Raw genomic sequence first — 16,834 nt, 5'->3', positions numbered from 1 at the left:
CTTTGCTTTCCTCTCACCTTTTTCTCTCTAGTGTGATTCCCTACCTCCATTTCACTGGTGTAGTTCCCTCTTCCTTGTTCTTTGCTTCTTTAGGGCCCCACAGTCTTAAATCCTTTTTCTTACTGATGAGAGCAGAAATTACTGGGATCAAGGAAAGAGGAGCCGGAAAAGGGAATGGAAAGCAGCTGCTCAGGGATGTCAGAAAGGGGAGAGCTGTAAGAGGACCAGCAATACATGAGGGAGAGTTGGCAAGTTAAGGCAAGTTGTAGATCAGGCAGAGAATATTGAGGAAAACTGTTTATTTGAATTTCTCTGCCTTGAACTCTCTCTACTTCATCAGAACTATAGTCTAAATTTCCTGTAATCAAATGTGACCAATCCGCTCCTGCTCTGGATTCTAGAAAATTTGATCACTGTTGTTGCTACCCGTCTTCCCTTCTGCCTGCTGACTGATATTGAGATGGTTACACAGACTTTCCTCCCTTCCAAGTAAAAGGGAAGGCACAGAGCAATAAGAGCGAGAGAAAAAGGGAAGATCTAGAGAATAATATCGGTCACCTTGGAGAGATGCAGCCAGGTGGGGTGTCAGCCGTAGTGAAGGTAAAACCCCTGCCTCTGTGGGTTCGTGACCACCAGATCCTTGAAAGAGCTGGATTAGCTGAATCGTCTTGTCTCTTAGTCACAGCATAGCTGTAGCCTCCTTGTAAGTTCAGTTCAAAAGGAAGGTAGAATTAACTTGCAAAAGCTGGTTATGGAGATCTGAGGCAGCTTACTCGGAACAAGAGGGAATGCCTTAATGTTAACAACACGGTAGGAACCTTAAACCCTGCCTTCTATCTTATTTTCCTGACCTCGCTTTACTTAAAGCTTTTCTTGAATTATTTTCCTTTACCTGTTCCCTTCTTCCCCACTCCCATTGCTACAGAAAGGAAGCTGTGTACTTACTGAATGCTGAAGGTTTAAAATAAGTGAGACTTCCTGAAATAATTTTTTGAATTCTGTGTTGAGACTTCAAGTCTTCAAGTGTAGAAAACCCTTATTTTGCAGCTAGAAGGCATAGAATCTTTTTCAATTAATGTTGAGACTGAGATAATGTTAAGCATCTGGGTCTTCACAACAGACATCACAACTCATGACAGTGAGCCACAAAAAGCAATGTCCCTGGCCAGCTGCAGGGACTGAGTTCAATAACTTCCAGAAAGATTCTTGCTTTTGATAAGACAAGAGGCAGCTGCTATTAAATGATCTCATTATTAGCTGCCAGTTCCCATTTTCTCTTAGAACAAGAATAGACATTGTCCCATCTGTAGAACACTGTTACAGATCACCTACAAAAAGGAAGCAAAGGAAAAAAGATTTATTTAAATTGTGTTTAAGCAGAATGAAAAATGTTGCCAAAAACTTCATTTATGTAATGTGAAATGCATGATTTTTTAAAATTGCAATAAATTTGTGCACTTTATTTTTTATTTTACTGTACAATTTTAATATGTACAATGAACAGTTTTTGCCTCAATTAGTAGTGGTTCTGTAACTGGTTTTTAGATTTCAGTTTTCTTATTTATGTGTTTTGGGGAAATTTTCCTGGCTACATATCTGGAATGTTTACAGATGAGCTTTTGCACTCTGAATCTTAAGACTGCATAAAAATCAGGATCTTTTGGAGGAAGGGGCGGGGGAGGGGGAAGGAGCCTTAAAACACATTCCTAAGGAGGAATCGTGTTTTAGAACCATTCATTGTTTGCCTGACTTTCCCTTCAGTTGTATTCTAATACAGAATTCAGGCAGAATCAAATCTACTTTAATCAGTAAGCACTTACGTACAGTACTCATGATCAAATAAAATTCTCCATGGAAAGGAATGCACCAATGATTAGTGCCGTGCATTCCCATGTTTCCTGCATTTATGACGTGTATCAAATTTTCCAACGTTCACACACTCGGTCACCTTGGAAATATGGTTTGTCAGTTGTTCCCTTCTGATGATTGCATTGCTGACAGTTATAAAAATGTTAGTCAAACTGTATTGCAAACTGCTTGTGTAATTTCAGTAGTGGAACTAAAGATGCAATTTGACCTACAGAGGTGGTATTTGATGAAGTTCTTGTAGGGTGGTTAGAAAAGGTGGGTTCCAAGTGTGCTGAGTGATTTTTTTTTTTTTTTTTTTTTAAACGTTACGCTACTTATGGTTGGAGTTTCCTGCAGCATAACTTTTTTCCGTAGTATATCTACACCTTTCCTCACTACTAGAACTTAAAAATCTTTCCTCTCTGCTAAGCATGGCATGAACAGTAAAACTAGAAACTGGTGGATGTTAACACTGATGAGATCCCGTTCAAAGATTGTTTGAAGGAATTGCAACACTGTCTGTGTAAAAATCAGAAGATTTCAGGCTAGTATTATAGCTGAAATGCCTTTAATAGAGACCAGATTCTGGTTCAGTGGGGGAGGGAAGGGGAATCTTATAATATTCCACCCACTCCTACCCAAAGCAGAGGCGCCAGCTCTTTGGAAACATTCATCCATCCAAAGCCTGGCAGCATATGAAAATGATCAGAGATTCGATTCTTTATTTATACAGCTTTGTCTGTAGAAAAGATTCCCCATTCTAAGTCTCCGTGCAGACTTTCAAAACACAAAGTGGTATGTTCTTGCCAAAAAGTGATCCTGAAGTAGGTGGTTGAACAGTTAAAGCGGTTTGTGTTACGTATGTGATAGCTGGATGTTAGAATGGTGACACTTTGAAAGGAAGGAAAATATCAAGTGTGGAAACAATTTAGGAATAATTATCTATTCTAATTTTCATTATTAATTATCCTTAAAAAAGAAAAGCAAAGCACTGTCAGGTTTGTTTGCCATCCTTGAGTTACACACTATGCTTTCTATTCACAGCGTCGGTACCATAACAGACTTTTATTTTAGTGAACGCATCTTTTGCATCTGAGATCAGAGTCAGCAGTGGTTTTGGTAGATTGTGCTTGAATTTCCATAAATGACTTTTTTTTTAAATGAAATTAGTGTTCATCTAATGTGAATAGGGTGGTACACTTTCAGGTACAAATGGATTTATGAATTTTAATTGATGTTCTTAAGTGCCTCTGAGTTGAAGTGTGTTCTGTTATATTTTAACATAGTTTTGGTTTTGAATACAAGATGCTCTGGTTTTTGTCAACTTATGTAGGTTAGTCAAATCGGATAGTACAAATCTTGCCTCACTGCATTCAAATTCCTTTGTTTTAAAGATACTTTTGAAGTTGGTGAGTGCTTTAAATTAATGCCTTCAAAATTAATATTGTATTCATTTTTACAAAAACATGGGAATGTTGTGACAGTAAATATTTAATGATACACATGGAGAAAGACCTTATCCCCAAGGCCTGTTGTAAAAAGAAATAGTTGTATGAATTTTCATTGACTTTAGGAGCATTGGGCTACTTGGCAAACTTGCACTATTTAGTGACTTCATACCAGCTGAAAACAGTTCTGTCTTTCCATAAGCGAGTGCCAAACCATGGCAAACTTGGTCCAAGGTCATTATTTTACTGGTGTATTCTGGATCTGATATGATTGAACCAGGCGTATGAACTTGAAATATATTTGTGCTTTGTTTCCCTTTGCCAAAATAATAGAAGGAGAATGAGGAGACTGAAGAGGTATCAGTGAGATGCATAGCTTTTCATTATCTCTTTATCCCTTCATTTTTTGGAAGAGAGTTAATATTAGGAGCATAAGTGAAATTCTGCTTTTTGCATCAGTTTCTTCCATTTTTCTTCTCTGTGATGGTTTCAGTGTGAATGACCAGAGTGCAGTGTCGGGATAAGAAGTGTTCTGCAGAAATTGGTGGCTGTCTAGTGAAAGACTCGAGCAATGTCTAAAAAACTTTGCTTTTTATTCAGTGCTTAGTACCATGATGGAAAGTGCATTATGCTGTCCAGAACGACTCTGAGAGATTCGCAGGGCCCCTGGTTAGTGAAATTAGAATACATTGAAAGTAACAGCCTGCATTCGGTGCAGAAAAGCAGCACGCAGGTGCCTCCTGCCAGCTGTTTGCTGGCACGGAGGGTACAAAGCAGTGGACTTTCAGCAAGGGGATGGAGGAAGAGAAGAGGAAATCTTGTGTGTTGCTGTTTCATCATGTCTGCAGACTTGTTTCCATTTTCAAGTTACAGTCTGCCTATACAAAACAAACCTTCACAAAAGCAGTGTATTTGAGAGCTTAGTTTGTCCTAGTCTGTTACTCTTGAGCTTAGCTAAAGGTGCCCTACTGACTGCTTTACTTGGTTGCATTTGTGCTCAGTTTTCCAATGCAATTTGTTCAATGAGGCCTTTTTGAAATTTAATATTTTTCTATTTTGTGTTCATTTCCCGTATTACTGCAGTGCTCTTTATTTTAGCAGTGCTGCAAGTAAAGCAGCAAAGTGGTTTGCTCTTCCCTGAAACAGTCTAGTCTAGCAATCTTGTCTGTTTGCGGTCTCGTGCTAAATATAAAGTGCATTAATGGGTAAGCAGAGCCGTTTTAGGAAACTGCATGAAATTCCCATTTTTAAAAAGCTTCACATTTTTCTGAAAAAAGCTCAGTTTTGAAACTCATTGCTCCTTCCACTACAAATCTCCCACAATAAAAAGCACTAAAAATACAGGCGAAAAAAAACCTTATAGAAGTTATTGGAATAAAAATTTACCTAAATCTTAAATACTCAGTTCTGCCCTCAGTTTTCTACACATTCTGTGTAGAACTGTTGTTTGAGAATTGAGTTGAAATGGGAAATATGCGTTGCATTTAATTATGCTCAAGTTGTGAACTCCTAGAAAACAGGAGTTAAGGAAATGCAAACAGTTCACCAGTAATATGAAATCAAGTAATAGGGCTAATTTTCATATTTCTTCAAGGTTCTGGGCAGAGAAGTTACTCTTCTTTCTTCCTTATTTAAAGAAAAGGAAAATTAAGTTGAAACTACCAGTGTAAACAGATACTCTAACCAATTATATATATATTTTGGTTAAATATAACTTGCTTCAGAAGAAAATACAATATTCCAGTAAGGGTTTTTTCTCTTTTTTTTTTTTTTCCTCATTGAACTCTCTCACTTGTAAGTGTTTTGAGTTGTTTTCTCAAATATTGTTCTGGAACGAACTTCATTACTTCTTGTTATCATATGTATTCTCCAAACCTACAATGATTTAAAAAAAAAGTAGTACGAAAGTTAATAAAGCTTTTTGGATGTGGAAAAGAATCCCAGTTTGTGGTTTCCACTTATGCGGAAAGTAGTGCAGGCTTGGTACGTGCCTCTATTTATGTATGCCATAAGTTTATTTATATTTTAGATAGATGTATCATATTTTTTTAAAAAAACTACTAAACCATGTGTGTATATTTATTGCCTTAAAAGGTTTTATGAGGTGAGCATGATACAAGTAGACCAGGAAAGTTATGACTAGATTGTTTCGCAAGAACTTCTAAATAACTAGTGTTTGTATAAAAGTGCTATGAGTGCATATATCCGAAAAACAATTTGTGCTGTACAGAATCAATGCTGAATATAGTACAGAGAAGATCAATTTTGCAAATCGGGGAATACTGTAATATAAGCATCTTCTTTCAGTCAATGAAGGTTAGAAAGGGGCTGAGCAGCAGAGGAATACTGTCTGGAGGCAATCAATATTAATTATAAATTTATAACCTCTGTACCAACCTTCCAACTATACTTTCTAAAAGGGACCCTTACAGGCTTTTTCCCTTGGAAAAGAAGTGTTCCTGCAAAAGTGAAAATTCAACTAATGTGTACTTGAAACTCTGAAAAGCTTGCTCCATTCCCATAATTTTTTCTTTCGCAGCTTGCCCTTCCTTTAATCCAGTTGACCCCTGTCTGTAGCTTCATGATACATTTTAAGCCCAGATACAGACACTGCAGTGACTTTGGGCAGCGGCGTGCCAGGAATCCAGAGCCAGGTCGTGCCCGCAGGGCCTGGCCGTGCTCCACAGCCCTCCTAGCCAGCGGGGAGAGAAGCGGCTCCGCGCAGAGTCCGCTTCGGTGAGGAGGTCCCTCTTTCTAGCCAGTAGTTTGTTGGATGCTCGAAATGGATCTTCATGGAGGCAGGTGCTAAATGTTTTTTATATGTATGGTCTTGTCAAGAAAATTGTGTGTTTTTGCTTTCAGACAGCTTAAAAGGAAGGCCATGAATGGATGTTAGGAGCAGAAGAGTTATCAGGTATAGAGTCCATGATGTTAGGACCCTAGGACTTTGGACTAACATCTAAATAATCTCTTACCAAATATGAGAGACTGTTTTCCATTATTTGAATAACTTTGCATAATTAAGAAAGATCGAGGATACTTCTCCTTCCCACAGTTAAGCAGAAAGGAGAGGTTACTGTAAGCTGGGCAGTATGGCCAGCAAACAAAGCGACTTCTGAGACTGGATCTAGCCTACAAAGTCTCACGATGATAGCTGCACCTGCTAGGAACGGGGTAAAAATCATACACCTCACTGACAACTAGCTACTTACAGATGCAATTTATAGTGACGAAGGGGTTCGTTGTGCTGCTGTAGCTTGAGGTGTCCTGAGAAGTGATGGCTGCGAGGGAGATTCTCCCTGCAAACCTGTCATCAGAGCCCTGGCAGCGTACAGGCTGCTCCGTCTGGCTAACCGCGACACGAGAAGCGCTAATACAAATTGTCACTATCGGCATGCATTAGTGGCACAGCTTTGCTGACTTTAATTCGGAGAAGGCTGAGTTTCCCCTCCTCTTCTCTTGAATATTGTATAACTCGCAGTAATTGAAATGGAGGCATGGACAGAATTCTGTGTTCAAACATCTGCAGGAGGAGTTGTTATTAATCAGGATTTTAGAGAAGAACCTTCAGTTTGTTGCTTTTCTTCATGCTGGTCTGCCTAAGTTAGCAGGATTGATAATTCACTTAAAAAAATTTTTTTAAGTATTTAAATATGAGGAGAAGCTTGATTTGTAAATGGTTGTTTTTTGTGAGTACTGTGCACTCTTTTTAAGAAAATCATCTGCAATGTGTTCTCAAGTTCAAGGGTTTTGTTGTTGTTTTTTGTTTTGTTTTTTTTAATTCTTTTCAGTAGGTTGACAATCATTCTAAGAGAATCCAAATGTTGACTGTTTAGTTTTTCATAACATAGCCTGATTTTTTTTTCATTTATTTAGTAAATTATAGATGACAGATGCCAAGGCACATAATGCATCTGCTCTCTCTATTTCAGCAGTATGGAGCTGCCAGAATGCAATTAAAGAATTGCAGTGGAGTTGTCCGCGAAAAGACTTTATTTTGGCTACTCTTTGTGACAGCCCTTCTCCAAATTCTCTCTTCCTCCCTTCCCTCCCTTTTGCCAGCATCCCAAGTGTATATGCAGTGCAGATTGTTTTTGTGATTTTACTGCCTTGTATTCAGAGGTCCCAATTCTGACTGCTTATTTTGAGTGATTCATAGAAAGGGAGGGTCATCTTCGTGGCAACCATGTCCATCCTTCCTGAATTTAGCTCCAGCTTCCTCAGTTCTGCTTTCTCAGAGCTATCAACGTAAGCCACACCGTGGGACTGCATTATCTTTTCCTGATGAACTCATACGGTGAAGGGAGTTTTTCTCAGGTATGTCACAAATCTCTGAAAACATGCAGGAAGCTCCATAACCTTCAGAAAGTCAGAGTGCCCAGCAGATGGAAGAACTTCTGTGTTTAGGGATCCATCTCATAAGGTCCAGCATGGTGAGTTAGAGACACTTACGTTTGACAGGTCATATCTAAGGATTTGTACAGGACTTGCTGCAGGGTTTGGGGCTAACAGAATTGAATACGGGGTGTTGCAAATAGAAGAAATGAGAGAGTGGCGCAAATAAGCGTAGCAATGATGGCTAGCATTATTTTCATGATGGGGGTGTAGTTGCAGAAGCTTTCTCAAAGCTGGCTTAAGAAATTTATATTGGCATTGTTGAAAATGTGCCAAACTGCAGCATGGGTCACGGTTGAGAGGTAAGAGGAGGAGGAGGATGGTGTCCAGCTGTCTTGGCTGCTGGAGGAAGTGCTCGTGTGCCATTTTCCTTAGTTGCCATTATTCTTGGAACTGCTTTTACCTAAGTGCCCCAGTAACAGATGGAAATGCTCCAACACGATTCCTGTCCAGAAGAGCCACAATTTCTCGTTAATGATTCAGTGACTTCAAGCTATCTCATTTATTAAGAAGAAAATTAACAAAATACAATTAAGTCATACTCTAGTATGACTTAGCCCATACCAGTTAGCCTGTATTCAGACTTGGAGAAAACTCGGCGATAGAGGGCTGAAGTGAGCGTAGGTGTAAGAGTACTGCAGTAGATAGCCTTTGCTTTTGTTCACCCTCTGCTCCCTGGTGATTTTGCTGCAAGCTTTCCTGTTGTTTGTTAGTATGTTATTCACCCTGTGGTGTCAGTAGACCAGTTCAGTGTGAATAAATCTAGAATAGCATGTTACAGGAGGCTTTGAAATGTTTTTTGCCAAATACGTTCCTGCAATTCTTTCAGTCAATCATCATACCATCTCCTACTTTAGAGGTTTTAAATGGCTTGTGGCCAGTTATAATTCCTTCCGTATTGCAGAAGATTTGCATGGCTTCATGTGCTGAAAGCTGAGTGCAAAGTATTTTTGGGTATTGAAACTCGATGTGTATCCATCGCGTTAACTATTCAATTCCAGGATATTTGGAAGGAAACTGGTGGCGTTGATTAAAACATTCAGTTTTAGGAACATTACCAGTGTGGTGGGATCTGTGTACTATTAACAAGTTTTTCTCACAACCCAATATTTGTGCCAACAGACTTCCTGCTGTACCGCTTTGAAAATTCCAGATTTGACACAAAGGGAATGATTGAGCAGCTCAAACAACTGTATTAGAGTTTAGAGCCTTTAGCTAAGTAGCAGCTGAATAACGTTCAACATATTCCTCCTTCAAAATTAAAAAATCCTTCAAAAAATCAGCATTTTACTGAAAAATGAAATATGCTGAGATAAGATGAATAACTACTGTTTTCTCATGACTCATTATGCATGACTCATAGCAGAATATTCCATTTCCCAATTGCAAAAGATAGATGCATCTTTTTTAATTGAAGCAAGTCTCCTTTATCTTTGTGAAGCCGGGCTCATTACTCACTGAGAGTAATTCTGATCCTTCTGAATGGCTTCATAGTCATAAGATATGCATTTCAAAAATTACACCAAATGCTGCAATTCAGAGGATTGATGAGCTGTGCTGAGAGTATGGGAACCAGAGCAGAGAGAATTCTGGAAATTGCCATTTTTACATCTGTAAAAGGGAACTTTTCGCTTCCTGCAGTACATTGTGAGGAGAACTTTCAGATAACACCATATGGGTAGGCAGATTTCTTCTGCAAGTGAACATTAAGACTCTTGTGGCTTTTTTTTATGAAAGTTGTATTTTGCCCTTTGTCAGCAGCCAAAAATATCACCTACTTCCTGATACTCTCCGGTGTGCTTGCTCTCTGCCTACAAGGTGATTTCTCCTGTTCTTCATTTCAGAAATGGCCACGTTTCAGCACTGCAGTGTTTTTAATTTTATGTGGAGCTGTTTTTCAACGTGTAAAGTGCGATAGTAGTCATTGCATACGGTGCTCATGGGCTTTGGCAGGATACTGACTGACAGAATAAGGATGTTTCACATGTATGTATCCTTACATAGGAGTACAGGACAAATAAAGGAGAGCTTCGAGGTGAGGCTGAGCTGTCACTCCGACATTTAGAAGTTCCATGTGTAAATCCCCCTTACTGAAATGCAAAATTACACCTTTATCCACATATACTAGCCAGATATTGTAATGACTGCTTTCAGTACATTTGAGGGTAATTTGTCATGCCTTTTGCATATCACTTGAAAGGGCAAATCTGGTAGTTGTTCAGTAGTGGCTTCTGCAAACCCTGCAAGTCGCAATGATGTCATAAATCATGTGAATTCTTTTATATCTTTTGAAAGAAAAGGCCACTTTAGGAAAAGTATAAATGCAACCATATGCTCCTTGTACCTTGGAGTCTTCAGTGGAATCTGACAATAAAATTGCTGTGCCTATAATTTGGGTTTTGAAGAGGAAACTGTTGCTTTTAAAGCAGAAGTACAGCAGCATTAACTTGCTGTTTTTTTCTAGTAAGTGTAAAAAATTATATTGAGTACAAAACCAGTAACAAAATAGATCAGTATAAATCAGATTTTGGTAACTCTTAAAGATAGTGCATGCCTTTGTTTCTTCCTAGAAGAAAAGGGAGGCAGTTAAAAACAAAAACTGTCATTATAGTCTTGGACAGCAGCAGAAATGTTTGCAAAGAGGAACTGTTATCCTTTTGTTAATTTGAGTACAACTCTTAAATTTGTCTGGAAGTACGTATTTAGACTTGCAGAACGGCCATTTTGTATTAGGAAAAACTCTACATCCCAGTTTACTTTTCTGTTGAAGAAAAAATTAAGTGTGGCTTTCACTCATTAACCTTTCCACAGTGACATTGATAGTCAAAAAGAAGCTTCAGTGGCTGAAAGGCATATGCCTTTTAGCATTTAAAATCTTTAGCACCGTAGGCAGTGAGACCTGCTTGTTTTAATGTGATTCCTCAGATTGCTGAGAAATCTGGGGGTTTTGTGTATCAACAGTGATGTTGGCTGGCAATTTCTATGGTTTTTTGCATGTAGGAAAAAACGGATCATTTCTTTCAGACTGAGTATGACCAGTGTAGATAGAACAAAGCAGGAGGCCTTTCCCCGAAATCTAAAATCCAACTGACAGTGCTACTGGATACATAAATGTACTAGATACCAATTGTGATATTTAAAATATGCAATTCTAAACAGTAACGGCACCGTGGCTACCTAAAGAAGGTGGAGGAGGGAACAGCCTCCCTGAAAACATGCTGATTACTAGAGGGATTTATTGAATGAACTTGAGCCCATCAAAATAAAGTTATTTCTAGGAAAGGAAAACATAACTTTAAATCATCATTTAAACAGGAGACAGAGGCAAGACTTCTCCTTGTGGGTGAAGCTAACCAACTGCGCTTCCAAGCAGAGCAAAATGAGCCAGGCAAGAAGAATGGTAGAAGAAGGAAAAGCGCAGAGAAAGAAGAGTCCAAATTGGAGAAAGTGACACTGGCAGTACACGGCGCGGAGGGTTTGGGAGTTGACAGGCTCTGCTTATTTGCAGTTTAGCGTGGGACAGAGCATGCAGCACGGTGTGACCTGGGGTAACTGCAGCTGTGGTGGGAAGACATCCTCGGTGTCAGTAAATGACTCAGAAGCACCCCATGAGCATCTCTGAGCAGCAGTCGCGTCACTCTTAGTCATGGTTTGGTTGAAATACTTGTATTATTCAGTGCTGTCGTGTAAACTTGATAATTGCCCGAGCTGCATGTTTCACTGCTGCAACTGCCTGTGCTAGGTCTGTTCCTGCCTCTTGCAACAAAGCACGAAAAGCCTGTGCCAGGAGGTAGGGTCACTTGTTCTGCGTGCTTGGGGAGAGGTTTTGTTTGTTTGTTCTAGCACTGAACGTGGTGGGTTATTTCAGCTGGGGAAGCTCATGGAGCTATGCTGAATAGCACTTGTGTGATGATGGCTTCCACCAGCTGAGAATGTGGCCCCGGTACTATTTGGAGTGCAGTGGTAGTTACAGGGCAAAGTGCCAGCTATACACGCCGCAAACATAAAAATATCAAGATCCTAGCATGTCTTAAAAAACAGCTAACGTGTTTTGGGTGTTCGCAGAATAGTAGTAGTGCTTTGAAATTTAAGTGCATGAATGGTTTTTAAAGTATTTAATTGTGGCATTTGCAGTGTATTAATATTAGCATGTGCTACTAGAAAATGGTGAGAAAATGTAGATGATCCTCACTATGAAATAAAAATCTGTCAGAAGAGACTTACTAAATGCTTTTTGTCTCCCATTTTCGCAAGTCAGCGGTAGCTGTTACTACCTTCGACATTCTAATAGAGGAAGTCTTGAATGTCATCTCCGTGATTTCAGTTCAGCAGGCAGAAAACAAGCCTTTTTCGGACAATTTCCCTGTAACTTTCAGGGAAGAAACTCGATTGCTTTGGACAAGTTTTGAAGACCTACCACCTTGTTACCCAGTCTTGAGCTGTGAAACGCTCCTTGGATGTTTAAATCAAAGCTCATTATTCAGATGTAAACTTGAGTTTTGTGGGCAGTACACGCTACCACTGCCGGCTTCCCAAGGACTTGAGCATGGTCAGTGTTTGAAGGTGGTTGTAGTCGAAAGGGGGGGCCGATAACAGGATACAGCGGAAGAGGTGGCGGAGGGGAATAGTTGGTGTGCACAAAGATGTTTTCACGACTGGCCGGTTCAACTGAGATTGACAGTGTTAAAGTAGCCGAAAGGGGTAGAGGGCAGCAGAGCAGCCAGCCGAGAGAATTAGTGTGCAGAACTGAAGCCGAGCGGTGTAGGAAGGAAGCTAATTGAGTGATTATAAAATGGAAGCTGTGATCTATGACTAATAGGCAAGAAAGAGAAGCTTAGAAGTGTCTTGTACTAGGTGGAGGGCAAAGAGGAGAAAACAGGGGGTTTTGAGACACCGAGGAAGCAAAAGGGTTTAAAAACAGTCTGGGTATGTACAGAGGAGAAAAAATACTCACCCTATGAGTGAATCAAGGGGAAGGAGCGTGATGCTCAGTTGCAGAAGTGGTGCACGCTTGTCCGCCGTCATTAAGCTCTGTCTGGCAGGAGATATCTTGGGCTTTCTTTTCAACTGTATTCTCCTGCACACGTTCCTAGTGGATGAAGGTTAAATTTACTGCCTTAGAGGAAATGCAGCATAGCTGTCATCTAACATGTGTGGGGATGTTTAATACTGGAGGAAGGAGAACTTAGTTGCTCTTAAAAAACAAAATAATAATATGCATATTTACCTTCTTTTGCTAATTTCTTTTTAAAAAGCAGATGCTTCTGAACCCTTAACATTTATTGCAGATGACTAGCTTTTTCCTCCTGGAGTTTATTTTTAAACTGGCGTAGCCATAACTTGTGAAGAATAAACTGTTTCATTCTTAAATAGATCTCGCTCTCCAAACACAGCAGGAGAGAATTCAGCATTGCATTTTTGAGAAACACACAATAAAACAGAGTATTATGCATGTCTAATACAGCGGGGGGAAGGGGGTGCTCCTTGGTCATATTTCTTCACTTAAAGGATAGCTCTTTACTTGCCCAGCAAGAGAATAAAAGCACGTCAGCAGGCAAGAAACTTCTTTGTCCCAGAGGACAAATCTACTAGCTACATGTATGCGCATTCCTCAGGTGGAGATAATAGGCAACAGTCTCTTTTTACTGGGACTGATATTGACTGTCCTTAATTTCCTCTTGAAATTGCTGTCAACTCAAACAGTTTAACAGAGCCATTTATTCTGAAGGAGAACTGACATTGTGAATGTTTTCTAATAAGGGACACAATCATAAGTACCAGAGTATTCTCAGTTTTGAATTATTGCTAATTATATCGGTTTGACAAAAAATGAAATATATGCTGCAGAGAAACTCCAACTTTAAGAAGTGTTAAACTGTTTCAGTCAGAATCTATAGATTAAATGGTACTGGGTTGTTAATAATGTATAAATGTGGAAGTCTTTGTTCCAAAAGAAAGCTAAATTAAATGTTCATCGCACAAATATACTGAGGGGAAATTTATCCGGGAACGATGTAACCTACCCTGCCATCTTGCACTGTAGCCTTTCTCCTCAAGATCCTGATCCTGAGAGCATTTACAAAAACAGTTAACAGAAGGGAATTTCAAAGCAAAAATGTGTTTTGGCAGAAGAGGCACAGAACTGTTGCCTTACTATTCTTCTCGGAGCCTCTTGTCAATGTGGAGTGACATTGAGAAGCACCCTAGCCACAGCCGAGTCTGGGGGTGCGCACGCGCCCCCGTGCTGTCTCTGGCATCTTCTCCGAGCAGAGAAAGCCTCTGGCCTTGCTGGCCCCGAACGGGATGGCGAGGCAGAGCCGAAGCTCGGTGCCCCTCTAGAGAGGGCATGGGGATGGGGTGGGGGGAGAGGGGATGCTTTTGATGTTAAAAGTGAATGCCTTGGTTCTTGTTTGAAATGTAAATTTTCTGCCTTGAGAATTGTCTGTGGTCTTACGCATGTGCTTAATACACTTAACTGATGATTTCTAAATCATTTTTTGGACCCTAAACATATGTTTGTTTAATGCAGGCAAGAAGGCAACAAGACCCTAGTCCTGGATCTAACCTAGGAAGTGGCGATGACCTCAAACTACGTTAATCGACAGCAGCAGGCGTGCCATGGGTCTGCATACATGCATTGCTTCTACTTGGCAAAGGATAGAATAAAAGACCAGAAACTGTGATAACTGGGTATACTATGGTCTGTTTCCTGACCTGCGGCAGTCAGAATCACCATGACCTGCCATGGTTTGCACTATGTTTATGTTACGATACCTGCATTTCCCATTTTAAGCATGTAGCCAGTGGCAATTTGAAATTTTGTTTTTCTATGCAAACTTATTTTTGTTGGCACTATTTTAATGAAATGGAAACTTATGCAGCTATAAAACCATTTTTCTCAACTGTAATAAAAATTGTCACTTAAAAATAGGTCAAGATATTACAGATTAATTTTTTTGTTTTGTTTTGTTTTTTTGTAAACTCCTGGAAGCCAATGCATTCTAAGCTTTTTTTTTTTTAATATGGGCTTTTGGAAATTTTGATTGTCCTTATTGTGCTCCTGCTTTATTTTAGATATGCATTCTTACCTTTCTTTCAGTTTTCTTTTTTCTAAATTTGCAAGACCTTTTGAAAACTGCTGACATTATTTTGCATATTTCCAAGCTAAACCCAGTGATGCAGAGCTGCTGGAATCAAATTTCAAACCATGCAGTTTTGTATGTTACAGTTGCAGTATTCTTTTAACTGCTAACAATTCATTAGTTCCACTTCTTAAATGATAATATCTTTATATATATAGTGTGTATATATACACACACACACGTGTGTATATATGTGTGTGTAGGTATATTCATGCATTCTGCCCCAGTATCTATCTTAGATTTTATTCTGTATTAAGTGAGTTTGGGTGGTTATTATACCCCTGTATATAGTACTTTACTGAAACTCATAGGAAGTCGCAGGCTGGCTTCTGTTTTATTCAGGGATTTTTTTAAAGAGTTCTTAAAAGGGATACTGCAACTCTGATTAGATTCGACAGCATGCTAAACTGGGAACAAAAGTGATCAGCTGCCAAGGTGATATGTATTAAATCATGTTTAAGATAGCTGCTTTAAGTATATTTTATATCTTACGCTTTTTGTAAAGTTGTGCTGAATGGTGAAAAGTTGAGATGAGGTTGTGTGCAGAAAATCTCATACTGTGCATAGGACACTTCTATTAAAATCTTATGCAAATTAAAACTACATTGCAGTATATATTGCATTTTCTAACAGGGTAAGATTTGGGATGAGTTAATTTGTGTGAACTGTTTTGGTTTGGGGGGTTTTGGTCAATGGACTTGTTCCAAGTTTTTCATTGCATCCAATATTCTAAGAAAATGGATTGGAAATGTGATGTCATTTGGCATTGTCAAAATGCGGTGCTTTCTGTACAGCCTGATTAATTAAAATGTCATTTAAATACCTTTTTAAAAAAAGTGATCTAGTTTCAGTATTTTAAGAATGATTTTGAAAGCAGAAACTCTGTACGATTAGAACAGTTGAATCTTTATTAAATTCTATAATTAAGATAATTACATTCCTCATTAATGGCAAAACAATTGATGCAAAAGAGGTCTTGCAAAAATATAAACAAATGTCAATGTGAAGGAGAATCTTTGTATGTTAATAGTGTGAATATTTAACATTCACTTAAAAAATGTCAATAACTGTAAACTGTGAGAAATGTCATCAAATAGAAATATTTTGATACTTCAATTTAAATGTGATTCACCTGAAAGATAACCTTTTTCACTCTGTGGCCACGTATTCTTCTCGCTCTTCTTCCCACAAAGAAATAATTTTTCTAAAGTGTTGCTGCAATGAGTTATTTAAGGGACACACGCATGCATACACACGCATCCCTGGCCTTGGGTCTTCTCTGCCATCTGTGTATTTTTGATGGAATAGTCTGAAGATTTATTTTAAAAGGTTTTCCTAACGTTTCAGACAGTGGTTTTAAACCATGAGTACACAGGAAATTATGCTATCAGATATTAACATTGCTATCTTTGTGTAAATACTGAGCTTTCCCTATCAGCATTTAGCATTCTGCTGCTTACGATATCTTAATGCTGGCATTAAGATCACAAGCCCTTACCCTCTGCTGGTTAGTGCAGACTTTTTAAAGTGCATTTTAAGTTATTGATGCAATTTGATATTTTTCATAATTTCTATTTAAACTGAAGTTGCATCATCTTTCTTGAATTCATCTCCTGTAAGAGTTGCCTTAAGCTACAGGATTGCTTTTGCTACTTTTTGTGTTGTATGTTTAACTTTCATAATAAACTTCCGTGTAGTGAAGACAAGTTGCCGTGGATTTATTTCTGACATCCTGGTGTTCCGCACTAACATATTATGTGTTTGGGGAGGATTAATGGAATATTGGGTAATGTTTCCAATCTACTGTCCCTGCAAGGCTGAGTTGATGTCCGTTTTTAAAGCAATAGTGACATCCAGTGGTCATTCAAACTAACCCAGACATCCCCCTTTGTTTAGGGCCTATCCAGGGTGTTAATGGCTCTCTGAAAACCTTTAAAGTAAGGGAACACTGTCACTATTGGGAAAAATGTTTATTTTGCTTCCCTACCACTCTTTGTCTGT

The 16,834-nt window shown here is 39.0% G+C and overlaps 1 protein-coding gene across 3 annotated transcripts in view; it reads left to right on the top strand.

The window, feature by feature from the left end:
- CBFB (core-binding factor subunit beta) overlaps nucleotides 1–16,558 on the top strand; it is a 49,231-nt gene extending 32,673 nt beyond the window's left edge. For all 3 annotated transcript variants that reach the window (XM_067302664.1, XM_067302661.1, XM_067302662.1), the window contains one exon: nucleotides 14,221–16,558. In XM_067302664.1, the coding sequence (XP_067158765.1) occupies nucleotides 14,221–14,289 (69 nt within the window). In that variant the 3' untranslated portion in view covers nucleotides 14,290–16,558. The remainder of the gene's footprint in view (nucleotides 1–14,220) is intronic.
- The last annotated feature ends 276 nt before the right edge of the window (nucleotides 16,559–16,834 follow it).

This window comes from Apteryx mantelli, chromosome 10 (assembly GCF_036417845.1).
Source record: "Apteryx mantelli isolate bAptMan1 chromosome 10, bAptMan1.hap1, whole genome shotgun sequence".
NCBI lineage: Eukaryota > Metazoa > Chordata > Aves > Apterygiformes > Apterygidae > Apteryx > Apteryx mantelli.
Note: the sequence above shows the minus strand (reverse complement) of the source record. Positions and strands in the feature narration are given on the sequence as shown.